This window comes from Fukomys damarensis, unplaced genomic scaffold (assembly GCF_012274545.1).
Source record: "Fukomys damarensis isolate Sample0158 unplaced genomic scaffold, DMR_v1.0_HiC HiC_scaffold_9, whole genome shotgun sequence".
NCBI lineage: Eukaryota > Metazoa > Chordata > Mammalia > Rodentia > Bathyergidae > Fukomys > Fukomys damarensis.
This window is the reverse complement of record NW_022900921.1, coordinates 29,996,404-30,014,249: the sequence shown is the minus strand read 5'-3', so window position 1 is coordinate 30,014,249 and position 17,846 is coordinate 29,996,404. Positions and strand designations below refer to the sequence as shown.

The following is a 17,846-nucleotide window of genomic DNA, read 5'->3' as shown; positions in this document are numbered from 1 at the left end:
CATTCCAAATTCACAGCATTAAGAGAAATAAAAAACAATGACAGCACAAATCTACTTCAAATATTAGTTCCTCAGACTCTGGAATGAGACAATCAGCTGACTAGACCCACATGCACAGATACACCCCCAGATATGTACCCTCAAGAGAGTTGCAAATTCATGCAAGAGTGGAATTTTAGCCCAAGTGACAAGAAGTAGTATTTTTATACATCCCGTCAAGTAAATATCAATCCTTGACAGACACGGATTTATTTTTTAAATCTGTTAATCCTGGCCATTTGTGGGTGAGTGTGGAAAATCTGAAATGTTAAAGAGGAAAAATTGTCTTTTCTCATTATGGTACCAAAAATTTGGATGGATGAAAACTAAAAAAACTGCACTTAGCCATCCTAGTGTTACCAGATACACCTGCATATTCTAAACCTTCTAACCAAAATCCAGCTTTCTGATCAGATTCTATGACATAAACCTGAAAAAGGATCATAATACATGTAAAGACTGTGTGACATTCTTGGTTGGATCTTAAAGCCACTGTATTTTAGTAACTTCATAGTCTCAAAAGGGTCAAAGAACCATATTCTCAAAGCTAGATTTACCTGAACTACCCTTAAAGCACATTGCAGCCTCCACATGGGTGTGTTACAGTCTAAGATTTGGGCAGTTATCTAGTGACTTGGAACAATGTAGACACACCAGGTCCTCATTGCCATTTCTGATAATTCCAGCCCAGTTTAGAGGACCTAGTATATGTGGCTGGTCTCGGGCATGTAAAATGGAGGCAAAAGTGAGCCCACCATAAGGGTGGTAATAAGAATCACGTAGCTGCTCTGTGTCAAGTGCCCTGCACGTACCAGGCACCAAGGAAGCCACTGCCATCTGTACACCACCTGTTTCCCAGGTCACTGCCCGTCACATGGGCTGTGTAGTCTGAGAAGAGAGGCTTAAGAGTCTACCGAAAGAGCAGTTTGCTTTCCAAGGCTAATAAGGCTCAAGAACAAATATTTGCCCTGTTGTTTAATTTTAGATGTTTAATTAATTACAGAAAGATAAAAATAATACCTCATCTAGGAGTCCCAGTAAATGGACTGAATGAAAAAGGAAGGGATTGCCACTTATAATACTTTCCAAATCTTCTCAGAAATCTAAGTATCTTATGATTTTTGGACCATAGGCATCACCACCCCACCCCAGCCCTGCTCCAGGGGGACCACTAAAGCTTGGGCAAGGGCAGCTTTCATTTTAAAAATGTGAACTAATTCAAACACATTAAATGACTGTTTATTTCCTTGTAGAGTTGAAGAAAGTTTTAAAACCTTATTTTGGTCCATATTCGGCTTATCTGAAGTGATCTCAGTGGTGCTGAAATATGACCACAAATTCATCGAGAACATCGGCTATGTTCTCTATGGCGTTTATAACGTCACCATGGTGGTAGTGCTGCTCAACATGCTAATAGCCATGATTAACAACTCCTATCAGGAAATCGAGGTAAGACCAGTTTGTTGGAAAGAGTCTCTCTTGCTTGCTTAATTGACACTGTTGGTTTCAGCAACGAGGGTGATAACGTCAGAAGCCTTATGTTGTTATAATTAAATGTGAGGCTAGGACTACAAACAGCAGACATTCTTCCCGGTTGCTTCAAGAAATGCATCCAGTCACTCTCCCACATGGTATGGCTGGCACTACCACACAAAAGGGCACAATGCAAGCAGGAAGAACTACTCTTTGACAGGCGGCCCCTTAGAATACCATGCAGGAGGACACACATCAGAGTGATTCTTTTGGCCCACTCGCTTTCTGCTTCTCACTTGCTATTTAAATACCTACTATTTGCCAAGCCTGTGCTAGGCACCGCAGATAAAAGAAGACTAAGACACAGTACCTGCCCTTGAGGAGCTCATAGTCCAGAGGGAAAAGCAGGTAAGGCAATCAACAAACTACAGCACTCTTAAACCAGAATAACTGAGTACAGGAGAGGTACAGCAAAGAGAGATCAGACATGGAGGAAGAATCTTCCAGGGGTATTTGAAGGACATTTAAACACAAAAACGGTTTCCTGGGCAGATGAGAAGGTTAAGATGAAGTAATGGAAAGCAATTTATCAAAATCTGAAGTGCATGAGCCATAAGCTATCAATTACAATCTTACTTAGAACATCGAAGAATTAAAAACAAACTAAATGAACATTTATAGGAATCTGGATAGATAGAATTTGATGCATCTGCACAGTAGGATGCTGTGCAACTTAATAAAAAAGAGGAAGATGTTCTTTGTATGCTGCTGGCAAAATGTATACTGATCCTTTGTTATTATAAAAAGTTTTTGGCTGTTTTATTTTGTTGTACTGGGAATTGAACACAGTAGCACTGAATTATAATCCCCAGCCCTTTTTATTTGTTCTTTTGAGATTAGAGTCTCACTAAATTGCTAAGTTGCCCAAACTGGCTCAGACTTGGGATCCTCCTGCCTCAGCCTCTCAGAATGCTAGGATTATAGGTCTGTGCTACCATGCACACATTTTAAAGAGAAACAAACCTCTGAAAGTATCCCTAAGAAAGGCAGCACTAGGGTGCCTACTTTCAGGGAGGCTGCATTGTAGGTGGGATCCCTTTCACTTTATATATACCCTCTTATACTTTACCCATTATAGAGTTAAATAAATTAACCAAAATGTAAGATATATCAACCCATTTAGTATGCAATTCCAATTCTAAGGGTAGACATGTGCATAAACGTGATTTTACATAGATATTCACTGAAGGAAAAACTGGGAAATAGTTCATCCATATCAGTGTGTCTAAACCAAGAGAGTCACTTTAGAATACTGTATATGTACAGTACTAACATGGAAAAATCCTTCAGATAATATTCAGTTAAAAACTGCAAGTTGTAGAAAAACTTAAACAGGTAAGTCTCATATTTATATACTAATACAATTGTAAATACACAGAAAGAAAAGGGAGAGGTAGGAATGCTGCTAGCCTCTCAATCAAGGATCCTCTCAGGAAGGGAGTGCAAGGAGAAAGGACATTTCAAAGAGGACTTTCAAATTTCTTTGGTGTAGCACTGTACTTAAATTATAAGAAACAATTGTGTATTCCTCATATAGAAAAGGTAAAGATCCCTGATTTTGCTTTGCAATAACTTTCAGTTGAAAAAAAAGCACAGACTGTGTGGCCTAAACATGAGGAATGTGTTTTCTTGTACTTCCAGAGGGTAGGAGACCTCAGTGTCTGCAGGGATGGCTCTGGGAGGCCTGCTCCTTGGGTGCAGACAGCCGCCTTCTCACCGTGTTCTCATGTGACCTTCCCACCTATGCTTCTGGATTAGAGTCCCACCCTTTGACCTCTTTTAACTCTAACCACCCCTTTAAGGAATCCACTTCCAAACACAGTCACATTCTAAGGTACTGGGGGCAAGGCTTCGACACAGGAATCTTAAGGAGCTACAATTCAGCCTAAGAACACACAGCCAATAAGAGCATTCAGAACCATCTAGGGGTGGAGCGGGGAACAGCGTGGTTTGTTCAGCACCACTAGAGTCTACACTGAACAAGAAGAAGAGGCAAGAGGTGAGAAGAGAGGAAAGGCAAGTCATGAAGCCTTAGCTGCCTGCTACTCTGCTCTCTAGAAAGCATTTATATATTTGGTCACCATGGGGATTATGAGTGATTGCTAAATAGTCCTAGCGTTCAGGCCTCAGTTTCCCAACATGTAAAACAAAATCAGATGATGCCTGGATAACCTGTGATCCCTGTACTACTTGCCCAGGGAAGTCCCACCACAGCCTAACAAGCATGTTGTGCTTTGGTCCTAGTGACCATGGTAGGGGAACTCACGTGGCTGGCTAAGGGATGCCCTCTACCTTAGAACAGCACCAGGTGACGTCAAGTTATCCCAGTACAGGATGGAGAGAGCTCACTGCAGCCTCCCATCATCCTTCTGTACTCCGAACTTCCCCAACAGGTGAGAGCACGCCTGCCCAGCTGTCCTGTTGGAAAACAACAGGGATTCATAATCACACTGAGCTTTGACAAAAATACTTGTAAGTCTTCCCACAAGAACACTTATTTATTCATTCAGTGAGTCTTGAACACCTACTACCCCAATCCACTCCTGCCTGCACCTTGCTGCTGGCTGCCCCCAACCCCTTCTGGGCGAAGGCACCTCTCCATCTGGGCAGCTGCTCTTCCTCCTCAGAAACCACCCAAGCACACTACCCCTGCCCAGCCTGCCTGCATCTTCACCCTCTCCCTCTCTACCCAGTCCTTCCTGTAGGTATTTAAGTGAGTCTCTTAATCTTTAAAAAAAGTTTAAAAAGGAACTATAAAAAGCGCTCGCTCTCTCTCACTTTCAGCTCTGAACCACTCTCTCCCCTGCTCTTGATTCCCACCCTTCTCCAGAGTTGTTTACACTTCTCGATGCCTCCCTGATCATTAACTCCTACTCCTTCTCTACCCAACCCCACCTCCCCGCACTTGACCTGGTTGAGAACTATTTGGCTCTAACACCACCCACAAGGAGGCTTCTGAGCCCCAGGTCAGGGCCCAGCCTGGGATCTTCCCAAGGTTCTGGCACACCTGCCGGTCAAAGGCTGGCTGGTGAGCAACTTAACCAATCCATTGGCCAGACTGTCCAATCCATGGGCCACATTACTCCTCAGCACAGGCCAGGCACTGAGTAGATGATCTATAAATGTTTACTAAATGTCTTAAGGGCTGACCACTGTGCTAGGCTGTGGAAGAGAAAATAGGAAATTTATTTAGGGTTTACTCAATATCTTGCCCTGTTAAATGTTTTTTATGCATTAATTCTCACAACAACCTGTGAGATGGTTATTATTCCTACTTACAGAGAGGTAACTGAGTCAGGTGCTATAGTTTTACAAGAGGTAAAGAACAGAGCCAGGATTTGAACACTAACAAGCTCCAGAACCCATGCTCTGACCTTTATACAATCCTTCCTTTAGGTTTGGGAGAGTCTAGGTCACCATGTCATAGTTCTTTTCAACAGTGTGTCCAGGAGTGACCCCTACCCTCAAAATACTTCCAGTCTGCTATGCGTAGGGGTGCACCCCGCAATCCCAGCAACTTGGAGGCTAAGGCAAGCGAATCGGGAGTTTACATGAGTACACAGCAAGTTCCAGACTGGCCTGGTGTACATGACAAGACTTTGTCTCAACAAAACAAAACAAAACACACATACACACAAGGGGGAAAAAAAGTCTTCCCATTCCAGTCTAAAAAAGACACATAGGTTGTCTCAAGCAGACCAAGCCTCAACACAAGCAAGCAAAGTGGTCAAGGTGCAGGTTATGACCTTATACTCCTGTGGCACACATCTCAGTGGCCTCATGTAGGCCCTTGCTGCTTCCACAGCCCTTGGAGTATATCCACTGCTGGTGGAAATGAGCACATACTCAATGTCTCCCTGAGGACTGAAGGACACAGTGTCATCTTCCTTGTCTGGATAAGTAAGTTCAAGACTTAAGTGAAATCACAAAGTAAATAAGGGGTTTTGAAATCAGATCTATCTGATTCCAAATCCCACCCCCAAATGAGTAAGAACACACGCAATTCAAAATAACTTTTAATTAAAAAAAAACTCTTAAGTCCCATCTTCTTTGCCGGGACTTCCCCACCCCACCCCTACAACAGAGGCTCAAGGAGCCTATCCATAGCAAAACACTCGCACTGTCTCTCAGGGGGCCCACTCAGGAGTCTGGCATTGATACCAAGTCAGAAGCCCTGGTTTTTAATCTAACCCACCACCAGAGACAAGAATGTGGCTGGATTATCTCCTCCAAACCAGTCAGGCTTGTGCCCCTTAAATCACATAAGCTAGATCCCCCGCAGCAGCACTCTGGCCAGTGCAAAATATACGTTTTCACGTATACTCTGTCCAATATGTAGCCAGTAACCACATGAGCCTATGGAGCGCTTGAAATGAAGGTGGTCCAAACTGAGACGTGCTTTATAAGTATCAGATTCATGCTGGCCTCCAAATTTTCAGTATGCAAGGAAAAGGAAAGCTATCTCATTAATAACTGGGGGCGGGGGGTACTGAGGGTCAAAGCCAGGGCCTCCCCTGCTACTAAGCTCAACCACTGAGCTTCATTTCCAGAAACAATTTTCATCACAGTTCCTTCTAGAATTGATAACATTTTGGATCCATTAAGTTTAAATAAAACACATCACTGACATTCATTTTACCCTTTCTATTTTAACCTTTTATAATGTGACAGAAAATTTAAACATATGTAAGTGGTTCACTTTTGTGGATCACAAGACAATTTCTACTGGGCAGCCCTTCTCTAAAAGATAAATGAATACCTCAATGCGGTGGTGATTAATCCACTAGCAGAGCTGTGAAACTTATTGAATACCAAGATGAAGGGGCAGTGGGGAGAGTCCTTTGGTGAGCTGCAAGTGGAGGATGTTGGTGAAAATACACAGGGGAGAACACAGAACACCACACACACACACTGGCTCAGGCTTTTCCACCCGCAATCCCAAGGATGTAGGTGGGCCTTAAGAGTGACAAATTCATGTGCTCTTCGTGTGCTCTATACAGAGAGAGGATGAACAGCCACAGATCCACTGGAGTCTGTTTCAGAAATCTGATCTCGGAATTTTAGGCCTGTATCTCCGCTCTTCACAGGGAGCTCAGCTGTTAAATTGTAGCCTTTGATGGTGTGCTGTTGATTCCCTTGTTCCACAGGAGGATGCAGACGTGGAGTGGAAATTCGCCCGAGCGAAACTCTGGCTGTCTTATTTTGATGAAGGAAGAACTCTACCTGCTCCTTTTAATCTAGTGCCGAGTCCTAAATCATTTTATTATCTCATAATGAGAATCAAGATGTGCCTCATAAAACTCTGCAAATCTAAGGCCAAAAGCTGTGAAAATGACCTTGAAATGGGCATGCTGAATTCCAAATTCAGGGTAGGTAGCATCTGCTTTGTGGGACTAGAGAAGGCAGTGGGATGTGGGGGCAAAGGTGAGGTGCATGTCTGATTCACATGGTGGCCCCTGATGCAAGGGAAGCTGGGAGCTGCAAGGGACTGTTGCCTCCCGGAATCTGATGGACACATCCCAAAGCTCCAACCAAGCAGAGGCTGCCCAAGCTACCAACCCCTGTCCTTATAATTCCTCGGAGAGGTATACTACTGAGGACTTAGCAAGCTGCCTGCTGGCTGAGCCAGTCTCATAAGGGGACCTCCTTACTGGAGTTGGAATTGTTTTTCCAGAAAGTATCTAGAGAATGATACCTGAGCAAAAGTTTGCCTGCAAACTCTTTCTTCCTTCTGTAGATTCTCTTTTTTTCCCCTCATTGAGTTTATTGGTACATTTTAGGTATACAGTACAGTTACATTCATCCTTGGGATCTTGTACCTCTACATGACAGATCTTGGTTCTCATTTTTTTCCCTTTACCCCTGCCCTCCCTTCCCCTGCTCCTCCCTTCCCTATTTACAAATACTTTATTTCCATTTTTTCATTTTCTCATATTTTTTCTTTTCCTCATGTAGATTCTTAATGTTTAACATAGTAGAGCATCTAGGAAGTCCTAGGGGAAAGACACTCATATAATTTTAACTCAGTGCTTCCCAAACCAGACTGCAGTCTCCTGAACAACATGCTCTGACCTTTGTGAACACCCTGCAGAACTAGAGTTCCTGAGAACAGTGTTCTGAAAAGCCAAGCAGAAAGAGATAAACCAGCTTCCAGAAGGTCCCTTACAGGGTCAGTCTGTGGATATTGTTCATTCAAGCCCTGCAATACATATATGTGTGTTTTTCCCCCCCAGAAGACTCGCTACCAGGCTGGCATGAGAAATTCTGAAAACCTGACTGCAAACAACACTTTCAGCAAGCCCACCAGATACCAGGTGACCACCCTTCCCCCCACGATGGGCAGAAGTAGATGCCACTCAGACATGAATTTAGTCACGTGGCTGTACCATCTCCAGAGAACACAGCTCACTTCCTTCCTTTGCTGAACACATGTTTATTGAGTGGTTACTACATGCTAGGCATGTGGCATGTACTAAGGATACTGACATGGTGCCTACCTTGGTGGAATCTTCAGGTTGGTTAGAGTGAGAGACAAAGAACAAGATAACACACAGATAAATATACGACATCAAATTGATAAAAGAGCCAAGAAGAAAAAAAAAATAAGGTTCAGAAATGGAGAAAAATAGGGAGGCCGTACTTGAGAGAGCATCCTCCAGGGGAAGACAGTTGGCCAAAACCTCACAGATAAGAAGCAGCAACCATGGAGGGAGAGGAGCAGGCAGTGGAAGAGCACCCAAAAAGGTCAGAGGTCAGAAGCTCGGCAGTTCTGAGCAGCTGAAGCGGGGTCCAAGCGAGGCGAGCGAGGGAAGGCAGAGTCCGACATGGTCAGAACTTGAATTATATTCCAGATTATCCAAGACTGTTGGAGGGAGGGGTGGGAGGGTAACTGTGCAGGGGATGGGAGGTCAGAACATTGTATTTGTGTCTTAATGAGTGCAAACAGAAGACCAGTGAGGAAGGTGTAGCACTCCTTCTTGTAGTCCTGAGTAGGACAGTGGAGAAAGGCAGAGCAGAGGCGTATGTTCTTGGCATATTTCAGTGAGACCTGGGTCTGGGGTTATTCTTGGGGAGGGAGAAGAAGCAGCCGGCATGATTCCCAGGGGTGTTCTTTAAGCAACCAGGTGTATAATGGGGTCTTCAGTGAGGACCTATCCTTAGACTGTCGGCTCACAACATCTGTCACTAGAGTAATTGTAAAAAGACCTTCTCTGTAGGTAATTCTTGCATTGCCTTTAGGAATGAATGCCAAGGCCCTGTGTGAGTTTGAACCAGCACATGAGCCAGTGATAAGTTTAACTACAATTTATTGATTATAAAAGTGCAGGCCATTCTTTTCCTGCTGTCTGCTTCCATGCCGTCAGTGGTTTAACCCATGTGGATCACTTCTTAGCAGATGTAAATCTGAAGCTGTCCTGACTGTTCCTTTGAGTCGAGGTGACTGCCCCTGGTGCCACCTTCCCACCGAGAGCAATTATAGACTTAGCATCTTCTGTACACAGGTCTCTAATTGAATCTCTCCAGCCATATTTCAGAAGCCAGCTGTGCAGTGAGGAGGATTTAATTGTACAATTAAGAAATGGCTCATCCCTCAAAGCACTTATAGTTTTATCAGATGACATAGGCCAAAAATGGGCAATAGGAAAATCTTGTATTTAAACATGCACAGAATTGGGACTACCCACTTTGATCTGTTCTGGGTTATTTGAAGGCCAAATCCTTTGATCGATGGAAGGATTTTTATTACTCAACTTCTCAGAGAAAGATGACACATCACAGAAAAGATAGAAAACTCTAATGGGTTAGTGCCATATCTCTCCTGGTTTTGAGCAGGATAGGCTCCTGAGATAAAGGGAGACTGATTATGTGTGAATGTCCTCTACCCAGAAAGAATCTTTTCTGAACAAGGCTGTTTTCAAAATCAGTCCCAGAGCAATCCTGTTCGTCTCCCATCATCACCAATTGAATCCTTCTGCCTTCCATCTCCCTGAGAAAGTCCTGCTGCGATTACAGAGATCGGTTGGTTTGCAGCTTCAAGCTATTGATGACCTTAGAAAGCTTTGCTCACCTTGTATTTTGTGAATCCAAGGAGAAAATCTCTGAAATACTTATTCAAATAGTAGTCAGACAAAAGAATGAAAATCCTGGTCAGCAGGCATCGGAGGGAAAGACTTGAGGGGACTCTGCATTTATTTGCACATAGGGACTTTGTTCCACCCCACTAGGCTGTGTCTGGGCATCTTCCTGAGCCATCACTGTCTGCTCACCATAGGAGGAAACCCTGTAAGGCCCGAAAGGTCAGTTGGGAGCAAGCAAGATCCTAACTAGGTATAGTCTCACCACATTCCTTTCACCCAGTTTACTGAGGGAGCCCAGATTGTGTCCTGGTTAACACAGCTTGTTGAACTGTGATATGTCTGACTCTTTCACCACATCATGAAGCCCAGGCCCTCTTCTGTCTTCTCCAGACCCTTCCTCAGAACCTGCCTTGCCTGGGTTCCATGATCACTAGGAAAGATCTGTCAAAGACTTCCAAGCCTAAGGCAACCACGATGAGCAGGGAGTGGCACGTGTGGCCCTCAGCCATCATCAGCTGCAGCAGCAGAAACCGAGGACAGACACAAGCAGGAATCTGACAATGCCCATCTGTTTCCTGGGCCCATTTGGGGGCCCTCCATATTGCTTTTATCCCATTACAGTTCCAGATGGACAAAGTACACAAGGGCCCCATTAACTCTTTCACTTCCTCTCCAGGCTGGCACCAGAACTGCCATCTCAATGAGTACCTGGGCTTCTCCTCCTGCTGTCGTTCCAAAGAAATCCTGCAGCATTCCCAAGAAGACCCAACAGTCTTCCAAACATGTTTAGTTAGTAAATTTGCTTCCTTTCTGTCCCTTCAGTTGGTCTTTGTAATTGAAGGTTTCTTCAGTGTTTAAACCTGTCAGTTGTTCAGATTTGTGGCACCCCCTGTTGTGAAGGAAGACAGCATGGCAGACTCGGGGATCTCTGTGCTTTGCTTTGCTTTGCTTTGGCTCCCAGGAGTCTCCATTATTATTTTCCCCCAAAACTAGTTTCTTGCTTTTGCAATGCCTTTTCAAATCTGGGCTCTGTGAACACGAAACTAAACAATGGGATTAAAATCACCGACATTGGTGGGATGGTCAAAATGTGCCTCCTCTCAAACCCACCTTGTGACCTTGCGTCAGTTTGGGGAGGGGAGTAAGTTACAGCCCCCATACACCTATTCTCTGAGAGGTACATTTTTTCATGGGCAAAAAAAAAGGCCACATTTAAAAAAAATAGAAACCAGACAAAGCCTATCATTCAAATGAGCTGCAATCTTTATGGTGCTGTCTGCCCCCCAATATCCAGTGGGGAGTTCTCTTTATCTCCTTCTAGATGTTAGCCACAGAGATCAAAGCTAACAGGGTAGAAAACTTGCCAGTGCTTATTTCTTCTATTCTGGGGTCTACAAAACCCCTAACAAATGACTTGTCCTAGGACTCATTTTTCCACTCTCTTCCAAATGTTCCTCAATTTCTGTCTTCCTAGGTGGCAACAATGCTTCCCTCTGGATTCTATTTCATTGACCATCTTCAACATGCAGTATATATTCTCTTCCTTGTCTGTGTCTTTAGCCATCTGGCTATACAGGGAGCCTTTGTCTTTCCCGTGGAAGGAAATTCTGTTTTCGTCTCCACTGGCAGCAGTTGGAGCCCACCTGGCCCTTCGAGTCTAGACTGGGAGGACTGTATGCCTTGTTCCTTGGATGTAGATCTCTGTGAGGCAACAATTTTTACCCATTGTGCATCTCATTTGTGCCCACTTGAGTCTCCTTTGCCTGGATAATATTTTTAAATATACTCATCCCCAGTGCTTACTAATGGGGGATGGGACAGGAGAGTTGTCACCAACAAGGGCATATTAATTTGTGCAAAGTTCATCTTCTTAACTTGAAAGTATTCTATGAAAGAGACCAAAGAGATACCCCAAACTTATCACAAAAAAAACCACATTTTCCCTCCACATTGTGCAGGAGGGAAGCTTAGAAGCAGATACCTTCCATGGCATCGTGTTAAATAGAACCTCTGGGATTTCCCAACCATTGTACACTTTTTAGTGGCAACACTAGCATCTTGCTCTTACAGATTCCAAGTTGTCTAATGGAGGGGAAACTGGGTCCTCAAGAGGATATGATGTCTCTAAGGACATCAAGTGATCACAATGCTTCCCCTGAAGGTCCCTGCCACTTTGGCAGTAACTTGGGGTTGAGAAGAAAGGTCGGACATTCTTGCATATCTATAGTGCTCATCTGAATCTGTGTCTGCCTGAAGCCTCTATTATTCTAATGTACACTGAAGATTTAAAAAACAAACCTTTGCTTTTCTACCCTTTGGACCCCAAGTCTGCAAGAAAACCCTCTCAACTCAGGCATGCCAGTACTAAGAGTGGGCCGTGAGCATTCATGGTAATGCCTGCCAGTGAGCCTCTTTCCTAAGGAGTAATCACTGCATGAAGTCACCCACCCCCTGAAACCTAGTGAGTTTTCCTCCTGCACACAACATCTAGGTATTTAGACATAGCTCACACTCTACCTGACTAGTGGAAGCCAGTTAATGAGTAATGAATCTCATTTCCTCAACCAGCTTGATTTTAATCCTTTTCTGAAGTCCACACAAAGCCCTGCCTTTGTTTCCATTTTGTCCGAATCCTAGATCTGCCACTTTCCTTTCTGTGACCTTGAAGAAGTCACCTTGCTCTTCAAGACTTCAAGGGTGTCCTCATGTACTCTAATGGAAATAACAACTATCTTTTCACTGGGCTTCTTGGGAGATTTGGGGAGATCATTTTTGTGAAAGAGCCTGACACAATCTGGATATAGGAAACCCCGAATATGTTTATTTCTCTCTCTCTTTTTAGTCCTGTCTCCCTTCCTCCTGAGGGCTACTGTGCACTTGAAGGAGGCTGTGAGCAGGATCCCATCTACTCACAGCAAAAGGTGCTTGCAGGGCATATTTTGTACTAATGATAAACACAGCCCATAGAATATTTTGAAGTCATTGTTTTAATCACGTTTTACTGAAACAGCACACACTGATCAGGAAGGACTGTGACTAACTACTGCAGTACCCATGAAAGGATCTGACTCGATACCACTCTACTTCCAGGTCTGACTTATCAGTTTCCATCATAAACAGTAAGGCTCTTAATTAATGGATAGATCCAGAAACTCAATTCTTGAAAAGGCAACAAACTCTAAGTCCCTTTAACTTGTTTCAGCCTGAAAATGTGCAGTGAAGAATATTTCTGAACTTACTCAATGAGAATGATAGACACTTGGGTATCTGCAGGTTTTTTTTCCCTGAGATACAGATGAAGACAATGGTTTTGTTCTCTTGTTTCCAGTCTAAGTGAAAGCAGCATCACTGAATCCAGTGGAAAGGTACACATTCTTCTAACTTAGATAACCTGCTTACTGACTGGAAGAATTTCCCTGAGAAATCCAGCTCTGTGATTTAACCAGATATGATTAAGATACAGGTTGGCTGCAATGGAGTAGCAGGAAGACAACTTGTTCATCAGCTGTTCCCACCACACAAACTATGGAGCTAGGTAGATGCAGGCCCAGTGGTAGAGGAAGGGCAGACTGGTCTGAGTGAGCGAACTCAGGATTATATGCAAGTCCAGGAATCACAATCCAGAGACACCACATTAGCAAGGTCTTCACTAATAACGGAATGGAGAAAACCATCATTTGGTGATTAAAATGAGTTGAATCCTCCAGCTCTTTGCACCCAGTTCTGTTCCCTTTAACATACAGGAAGCTTTTGTACAGCTTTTGTATTCACAGAGAAGTTAGCAACCTGCAGGTGGCCACACAGCAAAGCCAGGGAAAGCATTCAGATCCCTGAATTCAGGTGAGGTTCCTTCCATGTAGAAAGTGCTTTCTTTGTCCTCTTGCATAGGTGTGAGCGGGTGAGCATGTCACAGAATGGAAGGACCAAGGAGCAGGAAATGCCTCCCGCTTCTCCATGCTGCTCATCTCCAGCAAGAATCAGAAGTCTCAGATTCCAGAATATTTTTAAATCCTGTGATTTTGCAAGAACCCTGGAATAACTAGCTAGCAAAATCCAAAGTTCACTCCTGCAGTCTTTCTTACACTTGGTTCTATTCTTGTTGTCTCTTAAGTGTTTGTTCGTGCCTCCTTTGCTTAAAGAATACAGAATCTGCATAATAAATGAAACCTGGGGGTAAACCCCTCTCCTCCAGCATGACTGGCAACACAGGGTCAGGCTGTGGGATTTTGAAAGAAGTAGTCTCTCTACAAAGCCTGTAGAGGCCCAGCTGTAACTGCTGCTGCTTCTGGCTGGAATCTTCCAAGGTATAATGGCCCAGTCCTCCAACTCTGGCCCTGACTTCTGCACCAAAGTGTATCTCCTCTCCTTAATGGCACATTTCTCATCCTAGGGATGTGGTTTCACTTGAGCTGGCCTGCTAAGACTCCCCAATAGTCTCTGCTTAAAATAGAACTGATGTCCAGGAGAGAAGATGTGACTAGTCAGGGCAGAATCAGCCTAGGATCTTTGAGCAGTGCTGTATAAGCAAGGTGATTCTCTCCTTGCCTTAGCCTCCTCCCACTGATAAGTATCCTCTTCTTATATCCCAGGGTCAGGTGGACACTGAATCCTGGGAGGCAGGGAGGTAAAACAGAGACGGCCAGCCTCCTCCACCAGGCAGGGTTCCTCCAGAGTGAGGTACCAGGTGTGGGAGTCCCCATTGGCTCCTGAGGTGCCCTGTGCTGCACCATGTAGGTGCTAGATCAAGGGTGTTTGAGCCCTTCCTTACTTCTCATTTCAGAAAATCATGAAACGGCTCATAAAAAGATATGTGCTGAAGGCCCAAGTGGACAGAGAAAACGATGAAGTCAATGAAGGTAAGTGATTGCATCACCCCAAACATGGGGCCCTAAAACATTAAGCTCTGCAGATCAGAAGTCAGGAATGGGTCTCCCAGTGCTAAAACCATGATATGCCTGGGTACTAGGTTCCCTTCTGGAGGCTCATGAGAAAGATCAGTTTCCTCACTTGTTCACTGTGTGCAGAATAGATTTATATGAGGAAGAAGGACCCAAGTTTTCATCTCCTTGCTGGTAGAGCTGGGGCTGCCCTGAGCCCAAATCTGAAGGACACTCTCCGGCACATGTATATGGCTCCATGTGTAAGGCCCTGCCATCCAGCCCAGAGCCTGCATCAGGTTGCACTGCACCTCGCCAGCCTGGCATCTGTCACTCATGTCTCTGACCTACTCTTCTGCTTCCCCCTGCAGTTCTGATACGATTAGACTGGCTTCACCAGTATAATCCAGCAACCTTAATTCTGTTTGCACCTTTACATCCTTTTGCCATGTAGCACACATCTTCTCAGGTAAAACACTAGAGATAAGGTGGAAGACACTGGGGATGAGGGAGATGCTACTGTGCCTTCAACAGTGATGGCTGCCTTGAGTTCAGGCTGGCCCCAAATTCTAGTGGCCACACTTCATCCTGTAGGTTCACATACAGAGGGATCAGTCTACATACCATTTTTAGAGTCCACCACTGGCTTAGTGTTAGCCCCACCCTGTCTATTTCAGTTTCTTAGTCTTTGATAACCAGCAGTGTTCCTCCAAGTATCCCTCTCCTCAGTACCAGTTGTTAAAATTGCAGGTGACAGACCGGCCCAGACCTGATGAATCAGCATATCCAGGGTAGGACCTGGCAGTCTGCATTTTGGGTAATAGCATCAGCTGACTCAAACACACTGAAGTTTTCCAAGTACAGATTTTTTTCACTGCTTGGGTTATTTTCCATTTTAAGCAACTTTAAATCCATTTTAAGCAATTACTCTTAAGTGAATAACAAATTAACTTATATAACTTATATCCGGTCACTGATCTTCATGACACACCTAGGATAAATATCTGGTACCTAGAATCAGCCTCACCCATGACTGAAGACCCTAAGTCTCCACTTTGAACTATGGGGGCTACCAGGTTACTGAGGGACCCTGTGCCTCATTCTGGGCCATTTAGGTTTCAGGCTGAAGCTCAGCAGTGACCAAACTGACTCCTGAGCTAACACTGCCGTGGGACTGAGTAGCAGCCCTTCAACAACACCACCCACCACACACACGCGCCCCTGTATATCTCAAATATAAAACTGCCAGGTGTCATGCCAGCCAGCCTCAAGCAGTGCAGAACTATGACTGACCTGAATGCAAATGACATAGAAGGTAGGACACCTACCTCTCATGCAACTTAAAAAACACAATGAAATGGGACCAGTGAAGCACTTGATGAAAATAAGTAGGGTGTGCACTTTACAAAATGGATCAAACCATACCTGTGAGGTCTCTGCATTTTGGTTATGGAAAGCATACCTGGAAATACATGTGAGTAAATAATATTTCCACAAGCAATACACTCCACCTAAGTCAAGTCCTACATCTCTGGAATCAGAAAAGAGCCTTTTGACTCTGGTCAATAAAAGATTCTTGTAGCCCTGACTCATTGGACTTCATGGCTCACTATGGAAATAAAAAAGTGAAAGTCTCCCCTGGTATTCCCTGGCATGGGAGGCCATGCCAGCAGGTGACAGTGAGGCAGTAAGGCAGTGGGTACCAGTGTGGCTGTGTGGCTTACTGAGCTAAGTAGACCAGCCCAGAAAGCTGGCTGGCCAGCTTCGTGAAAGCATCCATTGTGCTGAGCCATTCTCTTGGGCAACTGGCATTTCTCTTCTCTCAAGTATCAACAGAATAAAGCAGAGTGTCATGAAAATAAATGTTCCTGTTAATGAGGCTGTTGCTTAGTCTTCAAATCTACCCTTCATGGCTCCCAGACCAACATTCTAACTATCATCACACAAAATAGGTACTAGACACAATTCATATCTCAGATCGCCACACCTGCTCTTAACTGTCAAGGGAGAGGCTTCCAGAGATGGGGAAGAGGGTTTTGAATGGATGTGTTCTTTGGGGGTACAAAGCTAGGCAGTACTCGCATCTCAACTGTACCTCTGTGTACTGGATTCAGTGCATGTAGGATGAGTCCCTTCCTTCTCCTTGATCACACTCAGCAAAGTTGCATCTGTCCTTGCAGGGGAGCTGAAGGAAATCAAGCAAGATATCTCCAGCCTGCGCTATGAGCTTCTCGAAGAGAAATCCCAAGCTACTGGTGAGCTGGCAGACTTGATCCAACAGCTCAGTGAGAAATTTGGAAAGAACTTAAATAAAGACCACCTGAGGGTGAACAAGGGCAAAGACATTTAGCAGCCAGCCCAGTGGGCATCTGTGACTTCTACCAGCATTCCAAGGCCAGGCTGGATGCACTGGCCCTCAGCGCTGCCTGGTGGGGAAGGGCCCCAGCCTACTCCTCTAGGACACAAGCGGACCCACTGGCTCAGTCTTGAGCACATCACTGACTCGGCAGCCCAAGAGCCTGCCTGGATCCAGAATTGTTGTGCAACTAGGTTGGTGGGTAAGAGGAGGAGAGGAAGTGACACTTGTGAAACCTTCAGTCCAACCTCAGTGAAATACGGCCCTGTGGCCAGAGCAGGAAAGGGACATCTTGGATGTGTGTCCTCCACCACACATGGGACCACAGCTCTGCCTGTGTCCTGGGACGTTGAACCTCCTCATCTCACCAAGTCCTTCTCACTCTCCCCGCCCACTCCCACATCCAGCCAGAAACCGGGAGGTGACCTGTGATCTATTCTTAAGTGCCAGATGAGAACACAGATAGCCTAATAGCAAAATAGCTCTATTTGTTTATAAAAAAAATTTAAAAATCTTCAATCAAAAATTGTACTGCAGGTAGCACTGTTTAGAGAATGAGAAAATCCAAATGATGTATTTTTACCTTTATTAAGATTATCTTGTATTTACTATTTTTACCTAAAATGGAAAGAAATAAAATTACCTCATTAAAGCCTGGGGGATCTCTGTGGATGTGCTACTGGAGGTATCCTGTGCCCTGTCTTGAGGTGGACTTGGGGGGACCCCAGATCCAGGGATGGCTTGGGAGGAGAGGAACCAGCCACCAGACATCTCACAGCCAAGACCCTAGAGAGTTACAGGCTCCAACCTCTACTGCCAAGCCCCTCTGCCTATCCCTAGATCTAGTGACCCAGCCTCATCAAGGTCAGGTAAGAGGCAAGGAAAATTGTGAGAAAGATGGAACGCTTTCTCCCAGGCCATCTCCTCCAATGAGTAGAAGGGAGGGGAAGGGTGCCAGGAAAG

General features: G+C 44.7%; 1 protein-coding gene across 2 annotated transcripts in view; it reads left to right on the top strand.

The window, feature by feature from the left end:
• Trpc7 (transient receptor potential cation channel subfamily C member 7) overlaps nt 1–17,434 on the top strand; it is a 142,878-nt gene extending 125,444 nt beyond the window's left edge. For both annotated transcript variants that reach the window (XM_033761670.1, XM_010614105.2), the window contains 5 exons: nt 1,293–1,488; nt 6,720–6,941; nt 7,806–7,886; nt 14,431–14,506; nt 16,708–17,434. In XM_033761670.1, coding sequence (XP_033617561.1) covers nt 1,293–1,488; nt 6,720–6,941; nt 7,806–7,886; nt 14,431–14,506; nt 16,708–16,877 — 745 coding nt within the window. In that variant the 3' untranslated portion in view covers nt 16,878–17,434. The remainder of the gene's footprint in view (nt 1–1,292; nt 1,489–6,719; nt 6,942–7,805; nt 7,887–14,430; nt 14,507–16,707) is intronic.
• The last annotated feature ends 412 nt before the right edge of the window (nt 17,435–17,846 follow it).